Source organism: Rhipicephalus sanguineus, chromosome 10 (genome assembly GCF_013339695.2).
Source record: "Rhipicephalus sanguineus isolate Rsan-2018 chromosome 10, BIME_Rsan_1.4, whole genome shotgun sequence".
In the NCBI taxonomy this organism is placed as follows: domain Eukaryota; kingdom Metazoa; phylum Arthropoda; class Arachnida; order Ixodida; family Ixodidae; genus Rhipicephalus; species Rhipicephalus sanguineus.
This window is the reverse complement of record NC_051185.1, coordinates 122,420,878-122,446,664: the sequence shown is the minus strand read 5'-3', so window position 1 is coordinate 122,446,664 and position 25,787 is coordinate 122,420,878. Positions and strand designations below refer to the sequence as shown.

The 25,787-nt window shown below is 47.4% G+C and overlaps 2 protein-coding genes across 2 annotated transcripts in view; both read right to left on the bottom strand.

The window, feature by feature from the left end:
* The window catches only part of LOC119372409 (putative protein kinase C delta type homolog), a 559,671-nt gene that overhangs the window by 103,346 nt on the left and 430,538 nt on the right, over positions 1–25,787 (bottom strand).
* LOC119372408 (proteoglycan 4) lies at positions 15,758–18,883 on the bottom strand. Its single transcript, XM_037642880.2, has one exon. The coding sequence runs from the start codon at positions 18,426–18,428 to the stop codon at positions 15,972–15,974; it is 2,457 nt and encodes an 818-aa protein (XP_037498808.1). The 5' UTR covers positions 18,429–18,883; the 3' UTR covers positions 15,758–15,971.

The following is a 25,787-nucleotide window of genomic DNA, read 5'->3' as shown; positions in this document are numbered from 1 at the left end:
TGATGACGCCACAAAATGTGCGACGTGTGACGTCATGATGACGTCATGTGGAGATGTTATCACGTGCTGATGAATTTTCGCATCACTGGTGTTGACGCCGACGGCGCGGGGCGTCGATGCCGCCGATGGTCAATATCTGCGTTTGATGAGGCATCCTAGGTTCTGTCTTAAATGTATTCAGAGATACAGGTAACGCTCGAAGCAACATGCGATCGCAGTGCACCGATTTCCCAGAACTTCTCTTTCGTAAGTGAGTGTTCACGTTGGTCAGCCGGCTTCGCTAATGATATCTCCCGCATCGTGACTGCCCGAAGTATTCTGTTACAAAAATTTTAGCGTGAGACATTTTTGATACTGAGATACTGAGATGCATTTGCCTTTGACGCAACGACATATTTCGTAGACACTTTTGCAAACCGGCGAAAAAAGGTATCCCGGTATAAAAATACAGGAATACGGTCAAGAAATACAGATAGTGGAACATTTTTTATTTCGGGGATGGTGAAGCACCGCAAATACATTTATTACGGGCAGCATAATATTGCGACTAATGCTGCATCGCGTTGAAACTCGCAAGCCAAACATATCGCTCAAATCACTGAAAAAACACCACTGAATTAAGAGAGGGTGTACATTCATTTTTAGCGCAGGGGGACCATCAAAAAGTGGCTGGCAGACAGAAAAAAAAAACGCGGGTGCTGCACCGACCGTGAAAGAAAGCGATTTTCGCCGGCAGAAGCTGCGATTCTACCGTCAGCGGTGGCGGGGGCTTTACCGTATGGGCCATTGTGGGGAATCCTTCGTCCCCCTCCCTGTGTCGCCGACCAGTGGCGCACCTTTGTTTGACCTAGCACAAAGAGGTTTCCTTTGCCCCTTGGAAACACGCCAAGTCGTTTCCGAGAAAAAAGAAGTAACAACATACCCGTGTCCTGCACAGTATCGCGATATAATCGATACATTGCAGAAGTATTTCCCAAATGAGACATATTTTTCATATTTATCTCCGTACAGCAATACGAATACTCAAGAGTGTCTCTAAGATACTATCATGATACTGCCCAGCCCTGATTGCGATGGGCGCTCTTCTATAATCTGCTCAACTTTGCAATAGGAGCATCCTCTATTTTTTCGGAGGCGTTCTCTTCCTTGGCATGTGCATGTCACACTCACATTTTGCAACGCTGTATTGCAAGTTCTCATCAAAACTACGAATCAATCTCCAAGTCGGTGTAGTCTGACAGAGCATTTACGTCACGTGGCTTTAATTACCGTGTTTAGTTGCGCATCACTTGCTCATCTGCTAACTATTACTTTGGTATCACGCGCTTTGGCAGCACTCGCTAGCACTGGGCAATGCTAGCATTGCCAACGCGGTGGTACAGTGGTTATGGCTCTCGGCTGCTGGCCCGAAAGACGCGGGTTTGATTCGAGCCGCGGCGGTCGCATTTTCGGTGGTAGTGTAAATGCTAGAGGCCCGTGTGCTTCTGCAATGTTAGTCTACATTAAAGAACACGAGGTGGTCGAAATTTGCGGTGCCCTCCACCGCGGTGTGCTTCATAATGATATCCTGGCTTTGGCACGTAAAACCCCAGAAATTATAACAATGCTGGGATCACTGTCGACTAAATAATGGCTTATCTTGCCTACGTGCTTTTAAATCGCCTTCATTCAGCCTCCATCTATCTGTGAGTTGTCTGTCACTTCTATTTTTCCTTTAGCGCGATGAGATATTGTGCTGAACGACATCGCATGGCGAAGACAAATCCTCGTGTCAGAACCTTGGCTACCGTGACGCTTTCCGTTCAAATAATACATATAAGTAGAACGCGTTCTAAGGCACTTAATACAGGGAGCTAAGCTGAAGAAAACGTGGCTGATCCCTCTGTCGTAGGAATTCGGTATAACACGAAAGTGAAACGTGTCTTCACAGACGTAGTTGAGCGTATGTTGTGCATTGTTTCAGCACAAGGGCGAAGGAATGAATGCTATAGCAGCAAATTGTAATCTCACGCGAAGAACGGCCAGCAGCTCGAAACTTGCAACGCGTTGCTCAAGCAGAAAGGACGCACGGAACGAACATACACAGCATGAGCGCGAACTGTCACAGTTGTAACTTATTTCTGTGTGAGCAGCGCGCTCCTTTCGCAAAAGCAGCCGGTGCAGTGAGCGAAGTGAGCTTCGTGCTCTCGACGCGAACTTGTGGTGAGAGCACAAGCTTCGTGCACTCGACGCGAACTTCCGGTAAGAGCACAAGACATACAAACCACCGTCATCACGAGAAAAGCGCGCGCGCACGAGCGACAACGCCCTGTAGAGTGGGGCGACGACGCGCGGGGCGACGACCTTTAAAGCGCGCCCTTCGAGCCTTTCGCGCCATCTCGCTAGTGATAACGAAAACACGCTGATGTACCACCGATCTCGGAGTACCGCCACCGGCAAATGGTGTATATAAATAGCTCGCTGTTAGCATTGCGAACAACGTGCAGTCGGTGGCCGAATCGTTTCGCGCTGCGGAGCGAGGGGTCGTAAGTTCGACTCCCGGTGACGGAACTTCTTCTTGTAGTTTTTATCTTTGCCATCTGTTAGTCCTTATATTTTACAACGTCATATCCGTGACGGAAATACGTCAGTGGAGCCGTGGTGGACCCCGGCATAAAACACGTTAGAGTTAAGATGAACGATTTGTGTTCCAGATCAACGCGCTCCGTTTTTCTCCTGTTGAAGGGCCATGAACGACCCCTCGGGCGTGGTGAACAAACATATCATGTGCAAAGCGGACGCTGCTATGAACATATAAGACAGAACTTGAACTGGTGCACGGGAAGCACAGTTTAGAAGAGGAGCGCGAAGTTGCCATTTTCTCAGACGCCCTCTTCTCCTACAGAGGCCTGTGCTCACTGTCTTCGGAGCTGCCGGTGCCTGCTGTTTACCGTCGAACAGGAGATGGCAGCTAATAGCTGACGTAAAAAAAGAATAGCGGCATTTGGATCAGATCCGCTTCTAGAGACGGGGTACCGTCACGTGCTGGCGCCGCCCTTCATGTTCTGCTAACTTACACAGGAGCCGCACTAGCGCGCACAGGAATCACGACGGGAGATAGCGATCGCGTTCCATCACATGCGCTCAAGATCATGACGCGCTGACGTAACTTCTTTACACCGTGCCGGCCCTCCCTCTGTTGCTTCCAGCGCGCTCGTCTGAACCAGAGAAGGGAGTAAGCGTTCAATGCGTGCGGCGAATCCATGTCTCTCCGTTCGCTCTTGACGGATTCGAGAAATTTTTGCGGCAATCGATTCTTGAGGCGATAAACTCAGATACAGAGGTTATTCGACGATCACTTCGAAAAGTGGTTCAGGACCCCTTTATGTTCCAGTTCGGAGAAACAAATGTGGAAAGCAGTTCGAACTGCTTTGCAAGACTGAACAGGTTCACTAAGTGGCCCAGCCCAGCAAGCTTTATCTTCGGCACATTCTAGAGTGATTGCTATTGGCTAAACGTGCCCAGACAAAACACTGCAGGCATCAATGCTCTAATTATCGCGCTCGTGAGTTTACCCGGACTTTTATTGCGTATTTTTCATATAGCCTCCGTTTCGTTTACAATCACGTGTTGTGTCGAGCGCATGGAACGTCCGGCAGTTTTTTTCAAAACGTGCAACAAATCTCTCGACTGGCAGATTATAAACAGGGATGGTTGTTTTCATGTAAATATCAGTGAAGTTTAATGGTTATGATACAGTAGGCCTACTCATAAACATGGCCACCTTACTAACGCTAGGTTGCGTGAAAGTGTGTATGACTTTTCCAAGAGTCCATCCCTTAGCTCTCGCTTCCCCGCGTTTCTTTCTATCACTATCGCTATCACTTTCTATCTAAGAAAGTAGCCATTTGCAGGTATGTTTGAAGTGCGAAATTTCGGAGCCGTGTCGGATGGGAATATTAGAGAAACGCGTCCTCCGAATACCGACTGAAATGAAATCCAAACGAAGCAGAAGTCAGGAAAATATGGAGGCTTCAAGAGATGAAAAATTCCTGGACGCAGGAGCCAGCGTTTTGACAAGTGGTCCTGTCTTCTTCAAGGCTGCAACTGAAGAAAGCAATACCACTTCCTGCTTAAAACACGCAAGACCACTTGTCAAAACGTCAGCTCCGGCGACACCACCTGTTCAAGAAGATTGGTAACAAGAATATTGGTAACGTTTGGTAACAGAACTGCTAACAGGAGTATATGCAAGCACACTACATGTGACACGATGGGATTACATCTGGTACACTATCACATTGAAATTAATGGTAAAAGGAAGAATATTATGCAAGAGATGCTCCTAGTGTCGAGATCAGCGCTCGTTGTGTTGAAGGCTACACGTACAGCATCCTGCATCATTTTGAAGGAATATGAAGACGTTGCAATTGGAAAATATTTGAAAACACTTTGTTCTGAACCGACCACGTACAATATATACTTTCCTTGAGGTTAGCTTCGCGTTCAGGCACGCACCGAGAATATCGGTTCGGGTTCGGGCTAAGTGCGGGTAAAAGTTCCTGTTCTGGTGGCGGTTTTGTCCGGATTTGGTTCGACGCACTGATTCAAACTACGTCATCTATCACATGCAGCGATCACCGGTTTGGTACAGCGGCAGCGCTAATGTTCACGAATGCTGCTCTTGAATAAAAGCCGGTAGTGCAACGTCTATGGAGACGCGTTTACATGAATGCAGCAGTGGCTCATCGCACCTGTGTAAATGCACCAAGGAAGCGAATCGTACCAACGCACTGCAGGAAAAAGGTAGATCTAAACGGAAAAGTCTATTCATACCGTGCATGCAAATACTGCTGTGTTGCGTCTAGGCAAAACAGGAAGATAGTAATGTAGTAACGTGCTTTTACGTGGTGAAACTATACAGTGATTATGAGGTGCGGCTAAGTGGGGGACTGCGGATTAAAACCGCCTGGTTTTCTTTAATGTGACCTATATCTAAGTACACTGGCCTATTTCATTTCGCTTGCACCAAGATGTGGCCGCAGTGCGTGGCCACTAATCCAGCCAACGTACACTAGATTGCCTCGCCTTAACTGCTAGCTACCATACCGGGTAAAATCAACGAAGAACGGGCAATGGGTCGAGGGGCGCGTTTCTCCGTTAGACACAGCAGTATGAAACCAGCAGATAATGATACCAAGGAAGAAGGTGGAGACACTATACTGCAGACGTGTACCTTTTCACCATTCAACGAGGAAATAAACTCGCTCGAATCTATCTCTTGCTTCTTTCGGACCAAGGCAGGCGTGCCGCTTGTAAGCGCTGCCGCTGGAATGCGACGCACCGAGCGATGCTGCCGTATCAGCCGGAATTTTCTTCTTGCGCAAAACCGAACAAACAAAATGAAGTGCGTCGCCACGATGTAAAGTAACGCCGGCGTCACGGTTCCTCATCGAATAAATTCTTGCCTCTTCCCCTTTCCTTTCATGGCGCTCCCGGAAGCGCTCCTCGAAGCACGGCTCAGTGCTTACGTAAGGTTTGTCCACGACTTTCATTAATTGCGTAATTGCGCCGAGTGGCGACGTTACCCGTATTCCGCGAAGTAAGATTTTCTGCTCTCCTTGGCGCCCCAAAATGGCGCCAGTTGCTTGGTTCGCGTCACTCTTGTGCGATTCTGAGTATTTCGCTTGGAAGGGTTCGCGGCAGGGTTGCCACTCACTTTCGAGTAAGTGTCGCCAAATGACGAGCAAAAAGTCGCCAAAAGTCGCCATTTTTTTACAAACCTCGCCAAAAAAGTCGCCATTCTAGATATGTGCGTCATACCTAGTAATAAAAATTTCCTCTCACGTATATCCCCATAGAATACAGTACCATCCAAGACCCTTGAATTATATCGACGTTTCTCAATGCCAGTCGTATCGCCCGCTTCACCATGGGAGTAGTGCATGGTGCTGCTTCTCCGACTAGCCGCAAGATAGATGTGCGTGGTGGCGCAAGGGTGAATGAATGAAACGCTCACGATATCCTTCCATCCCTGTCCGCTCGTTTCAAAGGTAAAAGTGTCGTAAACCTTGGGCGAAAACCTTGAAAGCGTTGTTTGTAGACAGCTTTACGTACCCTTATATGAATTAAAATGATTACAAAAGGTTTATTGAAGGTAACACGGCAGAAGTCTTAGAAGAACCGATCATTAGTGAGTCTTACACCTTTTCAGTGTGAACTAATATGATACCGGACGCTACCAACCCTTTCTTACAGTCACTTATATCTACACGCGTCAATCCGATGCGTTATTAATGAACAGGTAGGCAATGTAAAATGTTGTATAGCAATTGTTGTCATTGCACACGCTCACCGTGAACAGTGGAAAATGCCTCAATAAATATTTTTTATTGCACAAATAGCCGCGTATCCTCCTCTCTTCGCTATTCTAAAACAGTCTCTACCAGCTCTATTGGGGGTACTGCAACAGTGAATAAGTCGCCAAACTATTCAGAACAGTTGGAGCTTTGGCGGAACAAATGGTCGGAACACTCGGCCAACCCGTCGCCTAGCCCCTTCAGAAGCGAAACTTTAGATAAGCTTAAAGCGCCGAAAGCTATAAACTTATAGTCAAATACTGCCCCCTCGCGGTTTACATTCTGCTAGAATGTCTCTGGGGGACGTTCCCGTACCTCCTGCCTCTAGATGAATTGAGGAGATGCACACGAGTTGCAGGACGGACATACAGAATGACGCGTAATGTGCACACTCTACTCCTAGGTCTAAAACCAAGAAAAATACAGTGAATGTTGCCGCTCATTCGTTGCGAAGACACTGAGCTTAGGATGTATAACTCAGTGGAGACCAAAGCCTAAAATCGCCAAAAATTCGCCATGTCGCCATTCATAATTTTAGGTCGCCACGGGCCCCTCAAATTCGCCAATTTGGCGAAAAGTAGCCACCATTGGCAACCCTGGTTCGCGGTCTTTCGTTTCATTCTCGCTCTCTACTTTGTCAGGCTGCTGCAGCGCTGCAGCTACTTGCCCGGGTGAAGGAGTCGAGAGCGCGATGAGGGGGGGGCCGAGGAATGCGTAAAAAATGGCGTTCGCGCCCTCCCATGCTAGCCTTCTTCTTCTTGGTGTCGTTCCAAGCAGCCGAGGCATGTCTGTCTCCGCTGTCGCTCGCCCGGCTGAGCCGTGCGGGCTCAAAGGAGCGCGCGGTGCGGACCGGCGAGCCGCAACTAGCTGCACGGACGACCCAGGACGACGACCACATTCGCGGGTTTCTCAGTTTCCGCACGGCGACGCGATGCACGCTCGCGCGGGAAGTCTGAGCGTTACGTAAGTGATGCCGTAAGGACCTCGAGTAGTGCACACAGAGGAGGACAGAGAGAAACGTGTAGGAGTGCGAGCTCCCGCAGCTTCTCATTAGAAAGCGGTCGAGCCAGCGCTTGCCCTTACTTCGCCTGCGATATGAGAGCCCGTCACTTGGAGCCCCCTCACACGTCAAGTGTTTTTGCCATGTTAATGTTATCACCATCCTCATCAAGCTGATTTCGCCCACTTCAGGGCAAAGGCCTCTCCCATGGTTCGGCAATCAACCCGATCCTGTGCTTGCTGCGGCCGCGTTATACCTCAGAAGGGAGGACGTTTGGATGTGTTGGTTGTTCATCGTACTTCTGAAATCATCCGCACTAAACGTACACGCGACCAGATGAACACAGGACAAGCGCTGGTCCTGTGTTCATCTCGTCTCGTGTTCGTTTATTACGCTATGGTTTCTGAGGTACCGCGTTCTTCTTTATTAATTTATTTATAAATACAGCGATCCTTCATTTGAAAAATCATCGCAGAGTGGGACAAGTAGTCAATAACAGGTACATGCATGGAGACAAACAATCAAGGTACAATGAATGAATAACTACAAAGTGACATACAAGAGCATGGTTTGAAATGCTATTACAATAAATTTACACATTGACGTAAAACACAATCATTACAATGAATTTAATTATACAGTGCAATAATAAACAAGGGTTTAAGTGAGGCTGCGTCCAAACAATGGCAGTGTGTTATGTATTACGAAATCATTTGCAAGGTTATTCCAATCGTTAATAGTTCCAGGAAAAAAGGAATACTTGTTGCAATTAATCCGTGAAAATAGAAGAGTTATCATTTCAGTGTGTCGCTTGCGAGTGGCGTCACCACAAAAATACTGAATAATATCTGAAGTATGAACATTTAAATGGTCATTTATTAATTGGGACAAAAACTTTAGACGGCAAATACGATTTCTATACACAACGGATTGCAGGCCACTTCTGATTAAATGGACACTAAAGGAAAATAACAATTTACGTCAGAGTGAAAGCAAAATGTATGTATGACAACGTCTAAAACAGCAATATTATCAACATTAGTGCCCTACTTACCGAGAAAATAAGCTAAATTCATCACACGATGAGCGCCACGAGCGGGACATTTTGGAAATGATCCCGATGACGTGAGAGAGTCCGACTACAATTAATCACTCGTAATCAAACTAGCTGCAATAAAAAAAAAAACCTTCGGTGCATCAAGAGACGTAATAAATGCTGCTTGCTCGTTTCTGTTTGATTCATGGAAAAATGAACCTCGTTGGCGTTGCCATGGGGAACGGCGCGCCTGGTTCAAAGGTTTCGTTTTCGCCGAACTGCGCTTCGCCCAGCGCCCTGCTTCGCTCACGCGGTCGCGTCTCAGTGGTAGTTTCGGTATCGCGTACTGCAGCGTGTGTTTTGCGCGCTCGTGAAAGTCGCTCTGACAGAAAGTTCGACAAAATGCAGCATGCATGTGATGTTGCCGGATGCCCGAATGGTGCACGCCGCCAGACCGCCAGTGCACGGCACCGCGCAGTAAAGGCGGGCAACCTTGGGCACGGCAACAGTCACGTGAGAAAGACCGCTTTCAGGCGGGTGATTGATTTGAAGTGCTCTAACGCGATGCGGACCACTAAAATGTGATTTTATTGCAAAATGAGCACTTCCTTGGCACAAAAATAGCACTACGAGGTTTCTGGACCGTTGTTTCAACACTCATCGTCGACTTAATATTTGCCTTTAGTGTCCCTTTAATAGCTGAGAATCTGGCGTTCGACCATAAGAGTTCTGAATAAAACGTAAGCCTTCCTTTTGCACCTTTTCTAGTTGATTAATATTGCGTTTAGTGAATGCATCCCATATTAGTCGAGCATATTACAACATTGGATGGATTAGTTTTTTTATACTCCTTTTTTTAATACTCCTTTTTTTACTGTTGGTTTCTTCATATCCATTTTTGACAGTGTAACAGAACATATTTCCTTGGTGGTCATATTATTCAGACGTATGTTAGCCCACTCACAGTGCCCATGCATGTATTTATATGTATTTATCACCAACGAAGACTGTGTTGTAGCAATTTAGCTAGAACAACAAAAAGCTTTGTTTGTATTGCGCATGTGTGCACTGCTGCTGTTGCCTGGTTGCGGCCCCTGGCCTCGTCAAGCTATATGCTTACAGCTTTCTTGCTAGGGTGGCCTTCAACGTTGTACTTCGTGCATGTTGTATATAATATTCGACTTGACTTGACTTGACTATATGTTAGCATGAGTGCGGCCGCATAGAATACTTTAAGGATCGCTTTAGAAAAAAAGTGTTCACGAAGACAGCTACACGTAGTTGTGTCAATGTGTTTGTTCCAGGTTATATATTCATATAGACTGTTTTATGGTAATTATTTCCATTTGCATTCCTGGCACCAAGAAACGATGGTGCTAAATTGATCATGCAGCCGTATTTGATCCTCAGTTGATTATATTATCGTGTATATTACACAGTCATCAGCATAAAGCTTTAAATTTACAGAAAGGCCGCTGGTAATGTCATTAAAACATAAAAGAAATAAAGGTGGTCCGAGGACCAAGCCCTGAGGTACGCCAGAATCAACAGGAAGTTTGCCAGAACAGGTGTCATTGAGTGAAACAAATTGCTGTCTGCTTGAATGTATCTCGTATCCATAATAGCAGTTTTGAATTTTTAAAGATATGTTCTAAGTTATGAAGTAATTTTTATGTGAAACATTACCGAAAGTGTTTTGAAAGTCCACAAAAATGGCAACCAGCTGCTCTTCTTCATTTAGTGTGGTATCAAAATCGTGGATCGTTTCAACCTGCTGTGTAGTGGTTGAACATCCACGTCGAAACCCATGCTGGGCTGTCGTTATTACTCTGTGTTCCCCAAAAAATGTAACAATGCGTTTATCAATTATGTGCTCTAAAATTTTACAAGCTGTTGTGGTTAACGAAACTGGTCGGTAATTATTTATTTGTGTTTTGTCACCGGCTTTGTGTTGATGATTAATTCGGGTAATCTTCCAGTCCCCAGGTAACATGATTGAAAACATTTGTAACTGCGCTAAGGACGAGACACCAGAAACGAAGTGAACAGGACGATCGCAGACTAACAACTGGTTTATTGAAACATACACCACCCATATGAAACAAACTAAGCGCGTGCGCAATGACAGTCATGACCACGTGACAGGTTTCACCACCCCCAGAACTCCTATCTACTACAAAGGAAATCACGCTCTTTTCTGGAAAGATACACGGATGTGTCGCTGACGCACTTATCAGGCCCGTGTCTAGCTATCCAAGCTGCCTCGAAGATTTCTCTTGCTCTTTGGCTTCTGGCTCGCCCTATCACCTTGGTGCTACTGAAGATGGGCTTGCATCCCTGTGCGCATGCGCCACAATGAACTGGTAGGTGCTTCCCGGCCACTCCCGTCTCCTAATGAATTAGCATGCACCAAGGTGATAGGGCGAGCCAGAAGCCAAAGAGCAAGATAAATATTTGAGACATCTTGGATAGCTTGACACGGGCCTGATAAGTGCGTCAACGACACATCCGTGTATCTTTCATGAAAAGGGCGTGATTTCCTTTGTAGTAGATAGGAGTTCTGGGGGTGGTGAAACCTGTCACGTGGTCATGACTATCATTGCGCACGCGCTTAGTTCGTTTCATAAGCGTGGTGTATGTTTCAATAAACCAGTTAGTCTGCGATCGTCCTGTCCACTTCGTTTCTGGTGTCTCGCCCTTAGCTCAGTTACAAATTTTTCCAATTATGTCTTACCAACTAGCCCCCCAACTTACGCTTCCTCAGGTAACACACCTTCGTTCTGAGACCCAGTATGCAATACACGCAAATATTTTGCACATCACTCTGCGTACCGTTTCAAGAAGGCATTCGGTATCTCATCTGGCCCAACAGATTTTTTTACATCCAGGTTTAACAATATAGCTTATGCCGATGGGTTTAGATATAGCATAAAGAAAGAGGTCACAAGAACATAATAGCTTGCCAAGAGAAGCAGATTTGACAAATCAATGCACAGCATCACCATGCCGAAGGTATACTGATGCGCAACTTCATCTGGAGCTGCGTTATGCAGGTTTTCGGTACCTGGAAACCTCCATATATTCTGCGTGATGACGGTACATTGCGAACTGTGGCACGGAAAAACAGGAAGAAGTAACGAGCTGGCACATGTTGTACAACCAGCTCAAGCGTGAGAGCAATGCTCAGCACTGCGCTTGAACTCCAAGAGTGACACGCTGGCGTGACGCAGCAGCACGTGTGAGACACTGTGAATGGCGTGACCAGAATTAACAAACGTTGCGGTACGCGAGAAAGCTCGATTGACTGACGTTCGTAATCCTGCAAATCATGGTCGTATTCGGCGATATGCGGGGACGCTTGTTCCAGCGACGGCCACACGCGAATGGCACATACGTGACGAAAGTTTGGTGAATAAAATGCAGGAAATGGAGAGCGGGCGGCTAGCAGGATGACTACATTAGATTACTCTAAACGAGGGAACAGATAAAGTACATAAAGGACAATAAAAATAAATAAATAATGATACAACAGCTTTATCTCACTCTTCAAGTTTCATGCACCAAAACGAATACCGTACTGTCTAATATTTTTGTTCAAGGCTGGTTGATATCACCCAAAGGTCTTCTTTTTTAAATGATAGTGAAACGTCAGACTGGTCAGACTTTGTTGGCTTAGTGTATAGCAAAGACTTTTTTTTCCTTCGAGAATGTTAGTACCAGTGAAAGAGGCTGTGAGGGCCACTGAGCTGGTATAATTTAGATATTGCTTGCGCAAGGTTCGCTTATTTCTTTAAGGATGCTATGCATGACTACGAAAAACCTTTGGTACACGGGCTCCAGCGACACCGCATGTTTCAAGATGTTTTATTGCTGAAAGTGTCCACCTTCTCCTGAACTTCTACTATACATCACTAATGGATCATGTTGGCATGGTAGCCATAGGCTCATAGCTCTAATGGTTCTACTGTTGAAGCTCGAAATGGAAGTTAATCGAAATGGGTATTGCATAGTTATGCAAAGTATTGCCGAACCTTTGTTTCTTGCTGTTCTTGAGGAACAAGCGAACATCTAAAACACATTCGCGCTGAGCGAGGCGCCAAAATCCACTGCCCACTTAGTGTGAATTGTTTTAGACATGTAGCTAAAGACAGACAGAAAGACAGCATAAAGAAAAAAACAAACAAACTGGGTGACCAATACATATATAAGAAAGCGCGACGCATCAAGAGATAAACTGTTTTCTACTGCGTGTCCTCTCGCGGTGCTCGCGCCACAGCTCCATCGCTAGCCGCGGTCTGGTTTCTTCCGAATGTATTTTTAGATGAAGAAAAACACATTCGCGGAAAGTACGTCACACCGCTCGGGCGTCACACCCTGAAGGCACTCCTGACAAGTTGTCTGGTGGGCAGACCACTGTCTCAAAACAAAGCGGTGTCAACAGCCTGGAACCGAAGCTGCATCCTCGCGAGAACCACACCGAAAGTGACACTCAGACTGATCGCTGTTTTCCGCGGGACCCGCTATATGTGAGCCGAACCGAGACAGGAAGTTGGCAACCGCAGCCCTGACCTTTGCATTGGGACATCTTGTGGATGTGGCGCAAATCGATTAGCGCTTATTCACGTATTTCGTACTCTCTTCCATTTGATCGGGTACCCGATAAAGGCGTCCTTCCACTTCACCGGGTACCCAATAATGTGGAAGAGAGGACGACCGCCGCTGTAGAAAAATCGGTAGAACATCTGGCGCGTTATCCGGAGGTTGTAGGTTCGGTTGCTCCCGGTCGCAACTTGTCTTTTCGTGCACTTTAATTTCTTCACAGTTGCATCTTAATTACAACACGAAAGTTAAAAGACAGCGTTACAGTTAAAAGACTATAAATAACGTCCCTGTTGGTTTCATGAAGTTATGATTTTAAGGTATGACTAAAGGGTTTTTTTCCCCTGACGCTCGAAAGTTAAACTGGGAGTCTTGCCTTCTACGTTCTTTTAACAAGGCTTCAGCAACAGAAGACACTGCCACATTGGGAAAGTCAGCTGAAATGAGGCACGACACGTGGAACTCAAAGCTGGTCTTCGTAATGCGTACACATGGCTTCCTTAGCGCCGATTCGAAGCTCGCGGAAGCAATCGCCCGTTTTACGGTATTGAAAGGGGCGGATTCGTAGGGGGCAAGCTCTTTTCGTGCGCGAGGATCGTACATCCAGCAAGTGTGTTTGCCAAAGAAGTTAAAAGAAATGCCAAAAACGGACACCCATTATTAGCGGGTGCCTCGCACGTAAAATTAAGCAATTTCCCTCGTATTTTAAACGCATATAGAACCTCTGGCATAACATTCTGCACTGACACGCCAGGCGCTTTGTCTAAAACTATTAAAAATCACCAACATAGCTAAAGGTACGTAAAACCTTGTCCCCTTGGATGGCCTTGGCTTTAAGGCTTGGTCAGCGTCACCACTTCGGCGAGTACGACCCATTCCCGCTTTAATTTTGTGAGAACTTTAGCCGAGAGGGCTCACTAGCATTTGTTGGATATATAAAGACATTCATTCATTCATTCATTCATTCATTCATTCATTCATTCATTCATTCATTCATTCATTCATTCATTCATTCATTCATTCATTCATTCATTCATCTGCGCATACTCAGACAGGCCAGGACATGCCTGTAGACGTGCTCCAACTCTGTCATGCTACGAGATAACCATGGTTGGAGAGATTAAGTAACTCAGTTAGTACTACTTTAATGAAAGCCAGCAGATAATCAAGCCAAGGATGGCATAGGCGACGCTAATTTTGCTGTTTAAGTGTATTGTAATAATTGTGATATAGATGTGAAGAAAGTGAAGTAGACGAAAAGACAACTTGTCGCCTGCAGGGACCGAACCTGCCACCTTCGTATTCGGTCGAGCCCTCAAAAATTCCCTTCCTTTGAATAGTAGCTATTTCTAGTCATTTCATCGCTACAAGCGATGCTGCTTTTCTCCAGGAAACTATCTACGACAGTTGTTTTGCACTTGCTGAAAAGTGCTACATAATTGGCTTAACTAAGTCGCCTGGCCGGAAGAGGCTTACGTTTTTTTGTCTATTATTTAGTAGAACACTTAAGTATCATTACCCTCCTTGATGCGCCCACTATCCCTCTCGTCTGAAAGCGAAGTGTTAATCAAAAAGCCAAGAACTTACAAGAAAGTAGCATCTATTGAGAGTAATATTCTTACTACAGCAAATTTAATGTGGGTGGCTACAATCAGCTGCACCACATGTGTTTCAACTTTTTTCAATGCACTGAGTCAGCCAACCAAAGCGACGAAAGTACGCTGCACTCGTCGTGCCATCTTTCATGAAGTACAGAACTATCATCAGGCTCACATGGGCATCAGTTCTGCGCACCTAAGAGCCACATCCTGACGCAGCCTTGTCTCTCAGAGGTTGTCGAAAACGCCCGCTCAAGCATGCGAACTTTGCGTTCAGAACAGAAGGCCTTAATACATATACCTGAGTAGATAATAATTACGTAAATACGAAGGATTATGCACGCGGGTTCATGTTCAACTACGTTACGAATGACATGACACCAGGTATTGTAATCAATAATACACCAGAGCTTCGTATGTATGTATTTGCGAGGGCTTGCGTTCAGTAACTCGTAATACACGTCTTGAGCGCAGAGAGAGGGCGGATACCAAAGAAAAGAGACAGTGTACATCTCTTATGTAATTTACAAGGTTCACGCAGAAATGCGTTAGCAAAAATTCTGTAACACATTCTGTGAACTCTTCACTCCACCATTAGGAATATATGCCAGAGCATGACATCATTATACAGCTGCAATTATTGTTTATAAATAGAAATATTCAAAGAAGTCAGATGCAATCTCTGCCATTTAGCTGGAGTGTGCCTTTTGGAAAACGTGAACGCCACGATTATTGTCTTGATCAGGTTCACGTACGTCAAGCTATGTTGCACCAACCTTTATACCCATTCCCAGCTTTAACTACTACTGAAACTGAGGGTTAAACTCTTGAGAAACTCGGCGCGTTGACCCAGCTGTCGCGAAACCGCACAGAGGAAACGAAAACAGCAAAGTAAAAGAACTCGACAAGACGTGGCCGTTAGCTAGTGCCCGTTGGACGGGCTGCTCATGCGTAAGCAAACCGCGTAAACAACGCGGTGGGCAATATTTTCGGACTCCCCACGGCCTTGAGTAAAGGAACCGGGGCGCCAAAAGGGCCACGCCAACAGAACAGGGCCACCGAACTCACCGCATGACGCGTCCGCGACGGCTTCTTCGACTCGCTGCTTTTGCTCTGGTTCAGCGTCCGCTGTCGTCAACGGTTCACCAACCGATGCCGCAGGTTCGACCACCGCTTCTGCGGCAACGGTCGGAGGCGCACTTGGAGCGGCCGGAGCACTCGGCACGCTGGGGGCTGCTTCGGAGACGGTCGGCGATTCCAGTTCCTGAGACGCCTTCTTGGCGCTTCGTTTTGCACTCGAGCTACTACCGCTGCTACTAGAACCGCTCGCTAAGCCGGCAATCTTGATCTTGGACGCCTTCTTCACCTTCTTAACTTTCCGCGGCGTCTTGCCCGGCGGCTCACCGGTGTCGGGTGTCGCTGGCGGTGTAGTCGCAGCTTCGACCTGCGGTGAAGCGAGCGGGGAAGGCGCGGTTGAACCCGATGGGCTCGAAGGGCACGGAATGACCGCTCGATTCAGAATCTTTGCTACGCCTGATCTTCTTAAGGCGTTTATCCGCTTTGGCCTCGGCTGAACCAGCACGCGGTGGAGTTGTGGTCGGTTGCGATTTGTCCGATGTGGGCGAAGGTTTGTCGAGAAGCGCGGCAGAACGCTTCTTCTGCGGAAGTGAAGTGGGAACGGCGGGTCTCGGTCCAGCTGGCGGAACCTTATCTTGTTGCACTACAGCTGGTGCGTCTTTCTTTGGCGGAAGCGCGGGCGCGGCCTGAGGCTCCTGGGGCGGTTTGGACGGTGGTAGCTTGTCTTGAGGCTTCGAAGGAACCGTGGGCTCTGAGGGAGGACCCATCGGGATTGGTTGTTTCTTCTTGAGTTCGAGCATTCCTTGAGGCTCTTTGGACTTGAATGCGAGCCTCCCTTGCGGCTCTTTCTTGCGGAATTCAAGCATCCCAAGCGTGGTCTTCTTGGCTGTTGTGTCTGCGACGGGGCTTGCTTTCTCGGTGCTCTCCTGCTTTGTGGCAGCGGCTTTCGGTTGTGGCACTGTGGACGTCACAGCGTCTTTAGCCGCAAGCTTTGAAGTTTCAACAGTGCGAAGCTTGTCCACGACTGTCAAATTTGGTTCCGGCTTTTGTTGCGGCTGCGTTTGGAATGGTGGTTTCTTGTCGTACTTCTCAGATGTCGGTGCCTCTTTTGGTACCTGCTGTTTAAGTTGCGGCACAGCGGAGGTTTCAAGCTTAGAAGCATTCAACTGCGAACCCGTTGCATTTGTGGTGGTTGGAGGCTTTGTGTCCTCTATTTTAGATTTTGGTTGCTCCTGAGTGCCTAGTTTTGGCACGGTCGGCGCCATTTTATTGACTAGCTTGGGCTTGTCTCGAGGTTCTGGAGTAGATGGTTGACTAGATTTCGGTGACGGACTATGAGGTCCACTCTTTGCTTCTTTTTTCGTTTTAGTTTGATCTTGTTCCGGTTTCCTACCCGTCTTCAACTGGGCCAGAGAAGAGGCTACCTTACCCGTTTTTGGCACTTTTTTCACTCCCTGTAATGCGTTTGTAGCTGTAGCAGTCGTGGCTTTACTGTCACGGCCTGTTTCCTGAGCGGCATTGTCGGTTTTCTTCGGCGGAAGCTCCACTGTAACTACAGCTGGGGATATTTCTCGCGTCCTTGCTTGCACTGATTCGTCGCTGGCGTCAACACAATGTCCATTAGGGGTAGGAAGGCTGCGTACTACACTCCCTACGGTATCAGGTACTGGAGAGACGTCACCTGACGCATTTTTGCCTTTAGGTTTCTTGAGCTTCACGACCACGGTCTCGTATATCTCGCTCACTTTCGGAAGTTCGATCGTAGGTGTTGTTTTTCCATCGGCCTCGTCTTGCTTCTGTGCAAGTCCGTTGATCTCGGCTTTCTCAGGCCTAGACACAGCTGCACGCGTGCGGTGGTTAAAGAAGGTCGAGCTTTCGCTCTCTTGAGGTACAATAGAAGTAGCAGAGCTTAACAGTTCTTCAGAGGCAGTTCGGTTCCTCATCCTCCGTCTTCTTCCGAGGCTGTCATCTGCGCGGTCGTTCTGGACAGTGACGGCAGAAGTGTCACTTTGCTTTGCTTCGACTCCCTTGATTGCTGTTGTCGCAGGTAGCAAGTCGCGCCTAAGCTCTTCGAGGACAACGGGCGGTGCGTCGAGGCCCAACATATCTTCGAGATCAACCGGCGACTGAACGGACTGACATTCCTTGAAGCTACCAATACCAGAGTCGACGGAACGCGTGCTGTGACCGGATCCGTCTTGCCTCGTTCGGGAAACAACTGGGCTCGACTCGTGCAAAGTCGGGTCCTCCCTGAACTTAACGACGTGCCGGTGTCTGGTAATGATTCCCATTGATTCGCGCCTCTCCTTGGATCCTCTCGCCGGTCGTTCGCAGTTGGCGAGGGCGGGTCTCTCACGAAGGATGGGCCTGTACTCGTCGTACCAGGACGACGCGTACGTGGATTTGTAGTAGCTGGACATGGGAGACGGACTGGATTCGCGTCCGAACCTCCGCAACGGCGGCGGCGGCGTGAAACCCCTCGCGGGCGAGCGACATCGTTGGAAGTCGGCGCCCATGTTGGACAGGACGTAGTTGGCCGTCGAGGCTAACGCTGTCGAACTGGGCCTGAACAGGCATTCCGAGGATCCCCAGCTGCTGTCCCTAAGCCTACGCGAGAGGGACGGGTTGCGGCCTTTGTTGAGGTCTAAAGAGCTCTGGTGCAGCGCCGACCTGGACCGAGGGGAGGCGTCGAACGGCGACGACGAGACCGAGAAGGCAGAGCTGCCATAGTAGGCGGGACTCCCGATGGGGGTCCGAGCACGTCGCCTCACGGAGGACATGATGCGCGGCGAGTTCGCCTGGAAGCTGGTGCGACAGCCCTCGCAATCACAGTTCCACGCACGAGGAGCAGGTAGAACGCGCTAGGAATCCACGTTTTCAATCACTTCCTCAACAGCAGCACATTCACGGCGCGTCGAAACAGGCGCTGTCGTGGGTCGACGCGGGTGACATGGAGACGCGCTCGCTAGCACGCCAGCCTCACGAACAAAACACACAATCACGGGCGAGGAGAGCGTTGGAGACAGTCGGCCACATACAGGAAGGGGACCCCGAAGGACTCGCAGGTCTGCGCAAGCTCTCGGCTGATCCTTGGTGTCGCTGCTCAGAACGTCACGCGCACTGTTGTCGAACGAACGTCAGGTGTCTCCTGCTGCGCGGCGCTGCGCGGTCCGCGCGCCACGGAGGGGAGGGCTGCTCTGCAGAACTCCGTCGTTGTCCCGCGTGCAGCGCTAGAGCGCGGCGGCCCGGGGTTGTGGCAGCGGCGCACTGCCGCGGCGAGGAGGCGTGCGGGGAAGGCGAGGGCAGCGGCAGGGACTCTGGAGCGCGTGGCAGCTGTGTTCTAAAATATCGCGCCCACCTACCGCTACCACCTTGGGCCGCGGGCAGTCCGCGGGTTCCCTTCCACCTGGAGCCAGGCCAGGGTTGGGAAGAAGAGAGAGGAAGGGAACAGAGAAGCGCGGGTCACCGCGGGCCGCTCGCTACCACGCGTTGCGTGGACTTCGAGAGATGCTCACGGTATGCGCGCAATTTGTCTCATACTTGCCTTGCATAAAAAAGTAGGCTAAATTAAATAAGACGGAACATCAATGGGTGCATGAATCCGTCGTGTAAGCGCTCACCCAAGCTTACGTGGAAGATGGAATAAAGTGTAAGTTCATGCTTTGATGACATTTACATGTTTCTTGGTTCTTTACTCTTTCGATCGCCCTTTACCCTGTGCGGTGTAGCATACCGGCTATGCTAAACTGGTTAACAACCCGGCCCTTCCTCTTCCGTTTTCCTTCCTTCCTTGGATGGTTGCGTTACCTCCATTCGAATAACATAATGAATATAGATGAAAGACGCTAGTCCACATCAATGTGATACGCCCTCATTCTAAGCTGACCTTGGTCCCTGTTTGGGCAGCTCGCGTAGCTGCACCAAAGTTCATGCAAATGCGGCCAGTTGGCACTTCAAGCAAAATAAAAGGCGCCATAGGCAAAGGAGAAAAAAGAGCGCCGACAAACCTAGATAGTAGTTTTCTCTTCTTCTGTCTCGTTCTTTAGCGCCAGATATATACCAAACGTAGATTGCTAGATGAGTTTAATATTTTATATTCACTGTGTTCCTTCCGCAAGCTCAATGTTTCCTTATTTAAAAGGCTCTAAGATGTTTGCTGTAGCTTACGCTTGCTTATTGTAACCATCGCAGAAGTGAACGCGTAAGACGGATTTCGTATGATCGAACGCGATCTACGACGAAGATATTTCTTGCCTTGAACATTTATCGAATGATTTAGAAGGCGAAGGAACGCGAGGCAGCTGCTTAGCGAGAAATTGCAGCTGTGACACAATCGTTCGTGTATGCTTTTGAGACTGGTGCTAGTTACGGTTAGCAATCAGTAGGATAAGATAAATCTCAGGAGCCTGTTGAGAGAATAAAATTACGCGCCACGTTTATTTAACCATTACCGCCGGGAGTCATCCATGAATAGCGTACCCCAAGAAGCTGCTCTTATTACCCTTCTGAGCTAACGATACGTCACATGTGAGAGCCGTCGGAAGAGAGGTATGTACTATCGCGCTCAGTATGAGCTACACCGCGCGACCGCGTGGCCGAGCGCTCTGCAATGTTGTACAGTGGCGCCGACCGTGGCATATTTTCGAGTCATCGGGAGAGAGTCTGGCTGTTTCTGCAAGCGCACATCATCTTGTATTTTGCATCATCATATCATATCATCATATCATATCATCACATCATCATATTTTGCTAGGCTGTCATGTGAGTACGTTTGATAGCCATAGCTAGCAAGTTGTTGGTGCTGGCGTTCGTTCTATCTTCTTCATGTGTTTTGTTCGTTTTCTAGCGCTATATTAAATCACCAAGACTATCAAGCCCACCGGCCCACCTTTCTAATTTAATGAGCTAGCCCCCCCCCCCCCCAACACACACACACAAAAAAATCGAAGAAGAAATGACGCGTGAGCGCTCATTGGTGGCACGTCCTCACTTCTGATAAGAGGGAAGGTTTAAAAGGTTTCGATAATAATTGTTGAGTTTTTACGTCCCAAAACCACGATATGATTATGAGGGACGCCGTTATGGAGGGCTCCGGAAATTTCGACCACCTAGTGTGCTTTAACGTGCACCTAAATCTAAGTACACGGGCCTCAAATATTTTCGCCTCCATCGAAAACGCGGCCGGCGCGGCCGGGAATCGATCCCGCGACCTGCAGGTCAGCAGTCGAGCACCATAACCACTGGACCACCGTTGCGGGTTTATATATATATATATGTGTGTGTGTGTGTGTGTGTGTGTGTGTGTGTGTGTGTGGTGTGTGTGTGTATATAAATTTTCCGTGACTTCAACAAACAAATCTCACATGAGACAGCGGGCGTCAATGCGGCATCAACTTGCTTTTGCATTTACGAAACACGTGGCGTTCTCGCATCGGAAAAGGGCCGACACAAAGCAGCTAGGAACGTGGTTGGGCACGAACAACATGTTTTGTCACGTCGCACGCACCACAAACGTGCCAGACGAGGGAATGACAATTTTTCAGACACGCGTTGCGGCACAGAGCAATGAAGAAAAACGAGGGAAAGATGTCAGACAGGCGCCGCCGCGATTATTTTAGAAATAGAAACAATAACAGCGAAACACGTTTTTGCAATATAAAAACTATCAAACGGTCGAACGGTGACACTAATGTCTCGTCGAGATGGTTCTGCCGTTACGACCTGGTTTTCGGAAACTCCCATGTGGGCTTGTGCATTTTGCGAACTTGCGTCACGGTTTAGTTTCTCAGTGGAATAAAAAAAATAAATGAAGAAAAAAATATTTGAGCCAGTTCCACGCCGTGAAAATCGACAGACAGCGAAGCTGTAAGCGCGAGTGTTTGTATGTGATTGGCTAGCGAGATCACGTGGCGTCGTAAATCCGCCGGTAGATTTGAAGTACGCGCGCTTACACGTTTCGATCATCATCATCTTAATAATTTATCATCATCATAATTTTGAGCGTCGTCACGACCATCATCCCTGAGCATCATCATTTCGTTTTATTTCTTTATTGATTCCCACCTCTAGACACGTGACATTCATGATTACTACTACTACTACTACTACTACTACTACTACTACTACTACTACTACTACTACTACTACTACTACTACTACTACTACTAGTACTACCACTACTACTACTGCTACTTCTACCACCACTCAGTGTTGTACGCAACGACGTTCCAGGAACTGGTTCCTTTTTGGAGGAACGGAGGAACGCCGCCGTTCCGTTACGGAAATGTCGAACTGTAACGGTAGCTCGTTACGTTTGTCAAGGAACGGCAGAGGGAACGGCGTTCCATCGGCAAGCGTTCCACTGCATTGAACAGGTGCCAGCACGCAACACATCATGCAGAGCAGGGTGGTAGGGCGAGCGCGTGAGGTTCGAGAAACTACTGTTCGCCTGGTTTTCCCTTCAAGGCGTCCGCCGGGGGCGCAGGGAAGCACGCGGCGCCTTGGCCTACCACGTGCGGAGAAAATTGCTGATTTCTTCTTTTCTTTTCTCGTTTTGTCTCAGCCAGTCTGACAGCAACCAATGGGCCGTGTTAGAGTCTGGACACACCGTGGAGAGATTTCACTTCACATTCGAACTTCATCGTAAGGCCGCCTCAATGAAAGGGCGCGTTTTTTCTTACCGTTTTGCTTAATAGATAAGCAGTCCACTTGCATATTTTAGACGAGTTGCCGTTTTTGCTGACCAGATTCTGCTGCGACGCACCTTTTATTAAAGTTCGTCACGTGAACTTCCGGTCTGACGTAACACAGCAGCGGCATTTCCTGCGCGCCCGGCGCGGTCAGTTTCGATATAGCCTGGATCGGGGCTTTCAGTTTCGATTATTAACACCGCAAGTTACGTATGTTTCTTGTATTTCTAAAAACTGGGTATGCAACTTTTTTATATCAACTGTCCCGAAATGAATAATTAAAGAGCTGATTAACGAGGTTTGTTAATTGCTCATTTCAATGGAACTTTAGGTGCGGCAAAGTATTTCCGCCTCGAAGTATAAAATTCATGTGCGAAGACGACAGCATAGTGTCGTAGCATTTTTATTATACATCTGGATTGTCTAAAAAAAGGAACTAAAACATGATCGTCTGTCGGACACCGACACTGAGATGCACCTCTCGCTGAGTTCAATCAGGGACGTTATGAAGTTGCGAATATGTATGCTGGACATTATTTTCTGCTAATACTGGAACATTGAATCAGTACTCGTTGAATGCCGTGTGGTCCCTTTCGATGCGATTTCATGTCCAAGAAATTTAATTATACTGGTGCATCTGAGGAAACTTATTTGAACATATGAAGCGTAGTATATTGACTCTGCACTTGAAGAACTATGTGAAAAGTGCCACATGTGTTGCACTTGTAATAGGCGAGCACCAGAGTTCCAGTTAGACATGTCTGTAGTATTCGTCTAGGAGTGTTTCTTTAGGTTTTTTTTTATCTCCATATAACCTGCTGCCGGCGATGTTCAAAATCGTATAATATATGTAGTTCTACGTGAGCTTTAAATTGCTCACTCATTCCACCTCATTATTATCCGACAGTATGTTTTAATTTTTAAAAATCAAATGTAACGTAAAAGTAACGACATGTTCCAATGCTCGAAATGTAACTGGAACGCGTTCCTTTCGCATTAAGGGAACTTGTAACGGGAACTCGTTTCTAATTTGGGAAGAAAAGGGGAGCGAGCTTTCGTTCCTGTTTTAGAGGAACGTGTACAACACTGCCACCACTACTATTGCTATACGACGACGACGACGACGACGACGACGACGACCGCACACGGAAGATTAAGACAGCTTCTCTGAGAAAAAAGACGCTGGCTAGCACTGAAGATCGCGCTGCGCCGTGCACTCATCGCTGTGGTATAAAATTGTTGGCACGGTTCTCCAGCGAGTGTTCTTGGAGAGTCTTCCAAAAAATTTTCTCAAGCGTGTCTCGCCTAATGACATAGTACTTGCATAACAGTCGAGAAATGCAGCAGCGAAAACTTGTTTCTCCCGCCTGATGGCTGTTTGTCCTGCGCAGCATATTTCAAGGTTGCCCTTTTACGCTCGATATACGCCGGTCCAGACAGTGGCGACTCCTAGTAAACAATTTCAGTGCGACGCGAATAGAAAGACATTGCATGCAAATGGAGCAACCTGCGTGCCGAAAAAGATGCGACGAATCTCAGATTACGCGAAGATTATCAAAGCCCTCGGAAGGCCTGCTTTGTAAGGTCTGTTTCCTACAGCTGCTGCGATAGATCGGTGGACCCTTCGTGGCAGCTTGGGAGCGAAGGTGTGACGCTGCTAGCCTCGAAGACGCTGGTTCGACTCCCAGCCGCGGCTGCCGCATTTAGATAGGAACGAAACGCAATAACACCCGTGTGCTATTATATAGAAGCACGCTGCGAAATCCACAGGCAGTCAAAACTAATCCGGAATTCAGTACAACACGCCTTTGGGCTAGTTGGTACATGTTAAACAAAGGTTGGGGAGCTTTGCGCCGCAGAGGCAGTAAAGAAAAACACTCACGGAAGGCACGGAAAGCACGGCAAGAACTAGTTGGAGCAAACTTATAACTGTTTAATCTTTCGTGAGGTGCCACCTGAGGCGGCGCTCAAAAAAAGAAACATGGGGTACAAGAGTACAAAGGAGGCGCTGAAAGTACGAACATGAATATAACCAAAATTAACACATAACGGTAAAACGGCTTGTCAAAACCGGTAACCATAACAATGTTACGCACAGTGTAGTATGCGTTACCGAAAAAAAGTAACTAAATACGTTACTCGTTACCCTAAAGAAAAAGGAAGCGTAACCGTCCGACGTTACGCATAAAAAAGTTAATGCGTTACCGTTACCGTTACCAAAAAAAAAAGTAACGGACGGTACCTCTGCAATTACTCCATGGTCAGAAATCTTAATCAATGCATCTTCGCAGCAGCAGCCTACAATATCAGCTTTATAGAGCTCATATTTATTTCACATAAATGTTCTATCATAAACAACAATTTTACCCCAAGTAGCGATTTAACGTGAATAAATTTGCACAAATGCACTGTACATTGGCAGTGCAATAGCGGGCTAATGTTGCGTGTATAGTTAGATGTGATGGTTTCTGACTCTGTGGCACATTGGGAAGCCATTTTTCGCAGTGGAGAACTAAACAAAAAGTGATCGATTTCATCATCAACGCTGTGCGCAAAGTAAACATTCTGAACAAATCTGCAGTAATTACGACGGCGTGCTTCTGCTTACAAAATAAATGCACACATTTTTGAGCGATAAAAAATGCTTAAATGGCATAAACCTCAGGAAAAGTATTTGCGCACATTAACATTTTTTTTTTGCAAATTAACCTGTATAATTATCGCAAATATTGCGACTGTGTATGCGAATGTGTTCAGGGTTAGCCTCGCTCGCCAAGTAATTCAATAACCAGAAACATAGTGGCATTTGGAGATAGCAAGTAGCAAAAGTAATTTTGAGTACTAAGTTTTTAAACAGTGCTAGAGTATCGCAGTTGAATGTAAGCAACAGCTGCATTTCAAGGCTGTCATCGGACAGCTTCACTCGCTTCTTAGCGAATAGGTTCGCACTTACGCTGAATAGGAGCTCGACGGATGCGCTATCTGGTACTCGTGTATTCACTTTCTGGAAGAGCTCATGAACGCGGAAAGTTTTCCTTGAGCCAACTCATAGCGATGTCATGCGGCAGAAAAGGTATACACCTAGACAGTCACTCATCTTCAGTTGGCGATGATGTCGAGGAAGCATTTCCGAAGAAGTCATCCTCCGTTGTGTTGGAGCTCACACCGAGTCTTGATGTCCACAACCAAGCAAATCTCGAGAGCTCGCTTTTGACGGTTACTAGGACTGCAGTTCGCTTCACTTCATCGACAATGAACGACAGCTTGAACCTCGATAGCAAGGTAGCCGAAACTATAGCAGATCCATTCAAGAAGTTTCGGCACTTTTCTCCCCATTGCAATTTCCCCGCACAGCAAAGGACCCCGTGCGGGTCGCTTTGTCAACGCTTGGCGAGCCGACAGCAGTCCGCCGCTGCGTACAATAACGTCGGGGCGAGCTCTGGGAAAGTG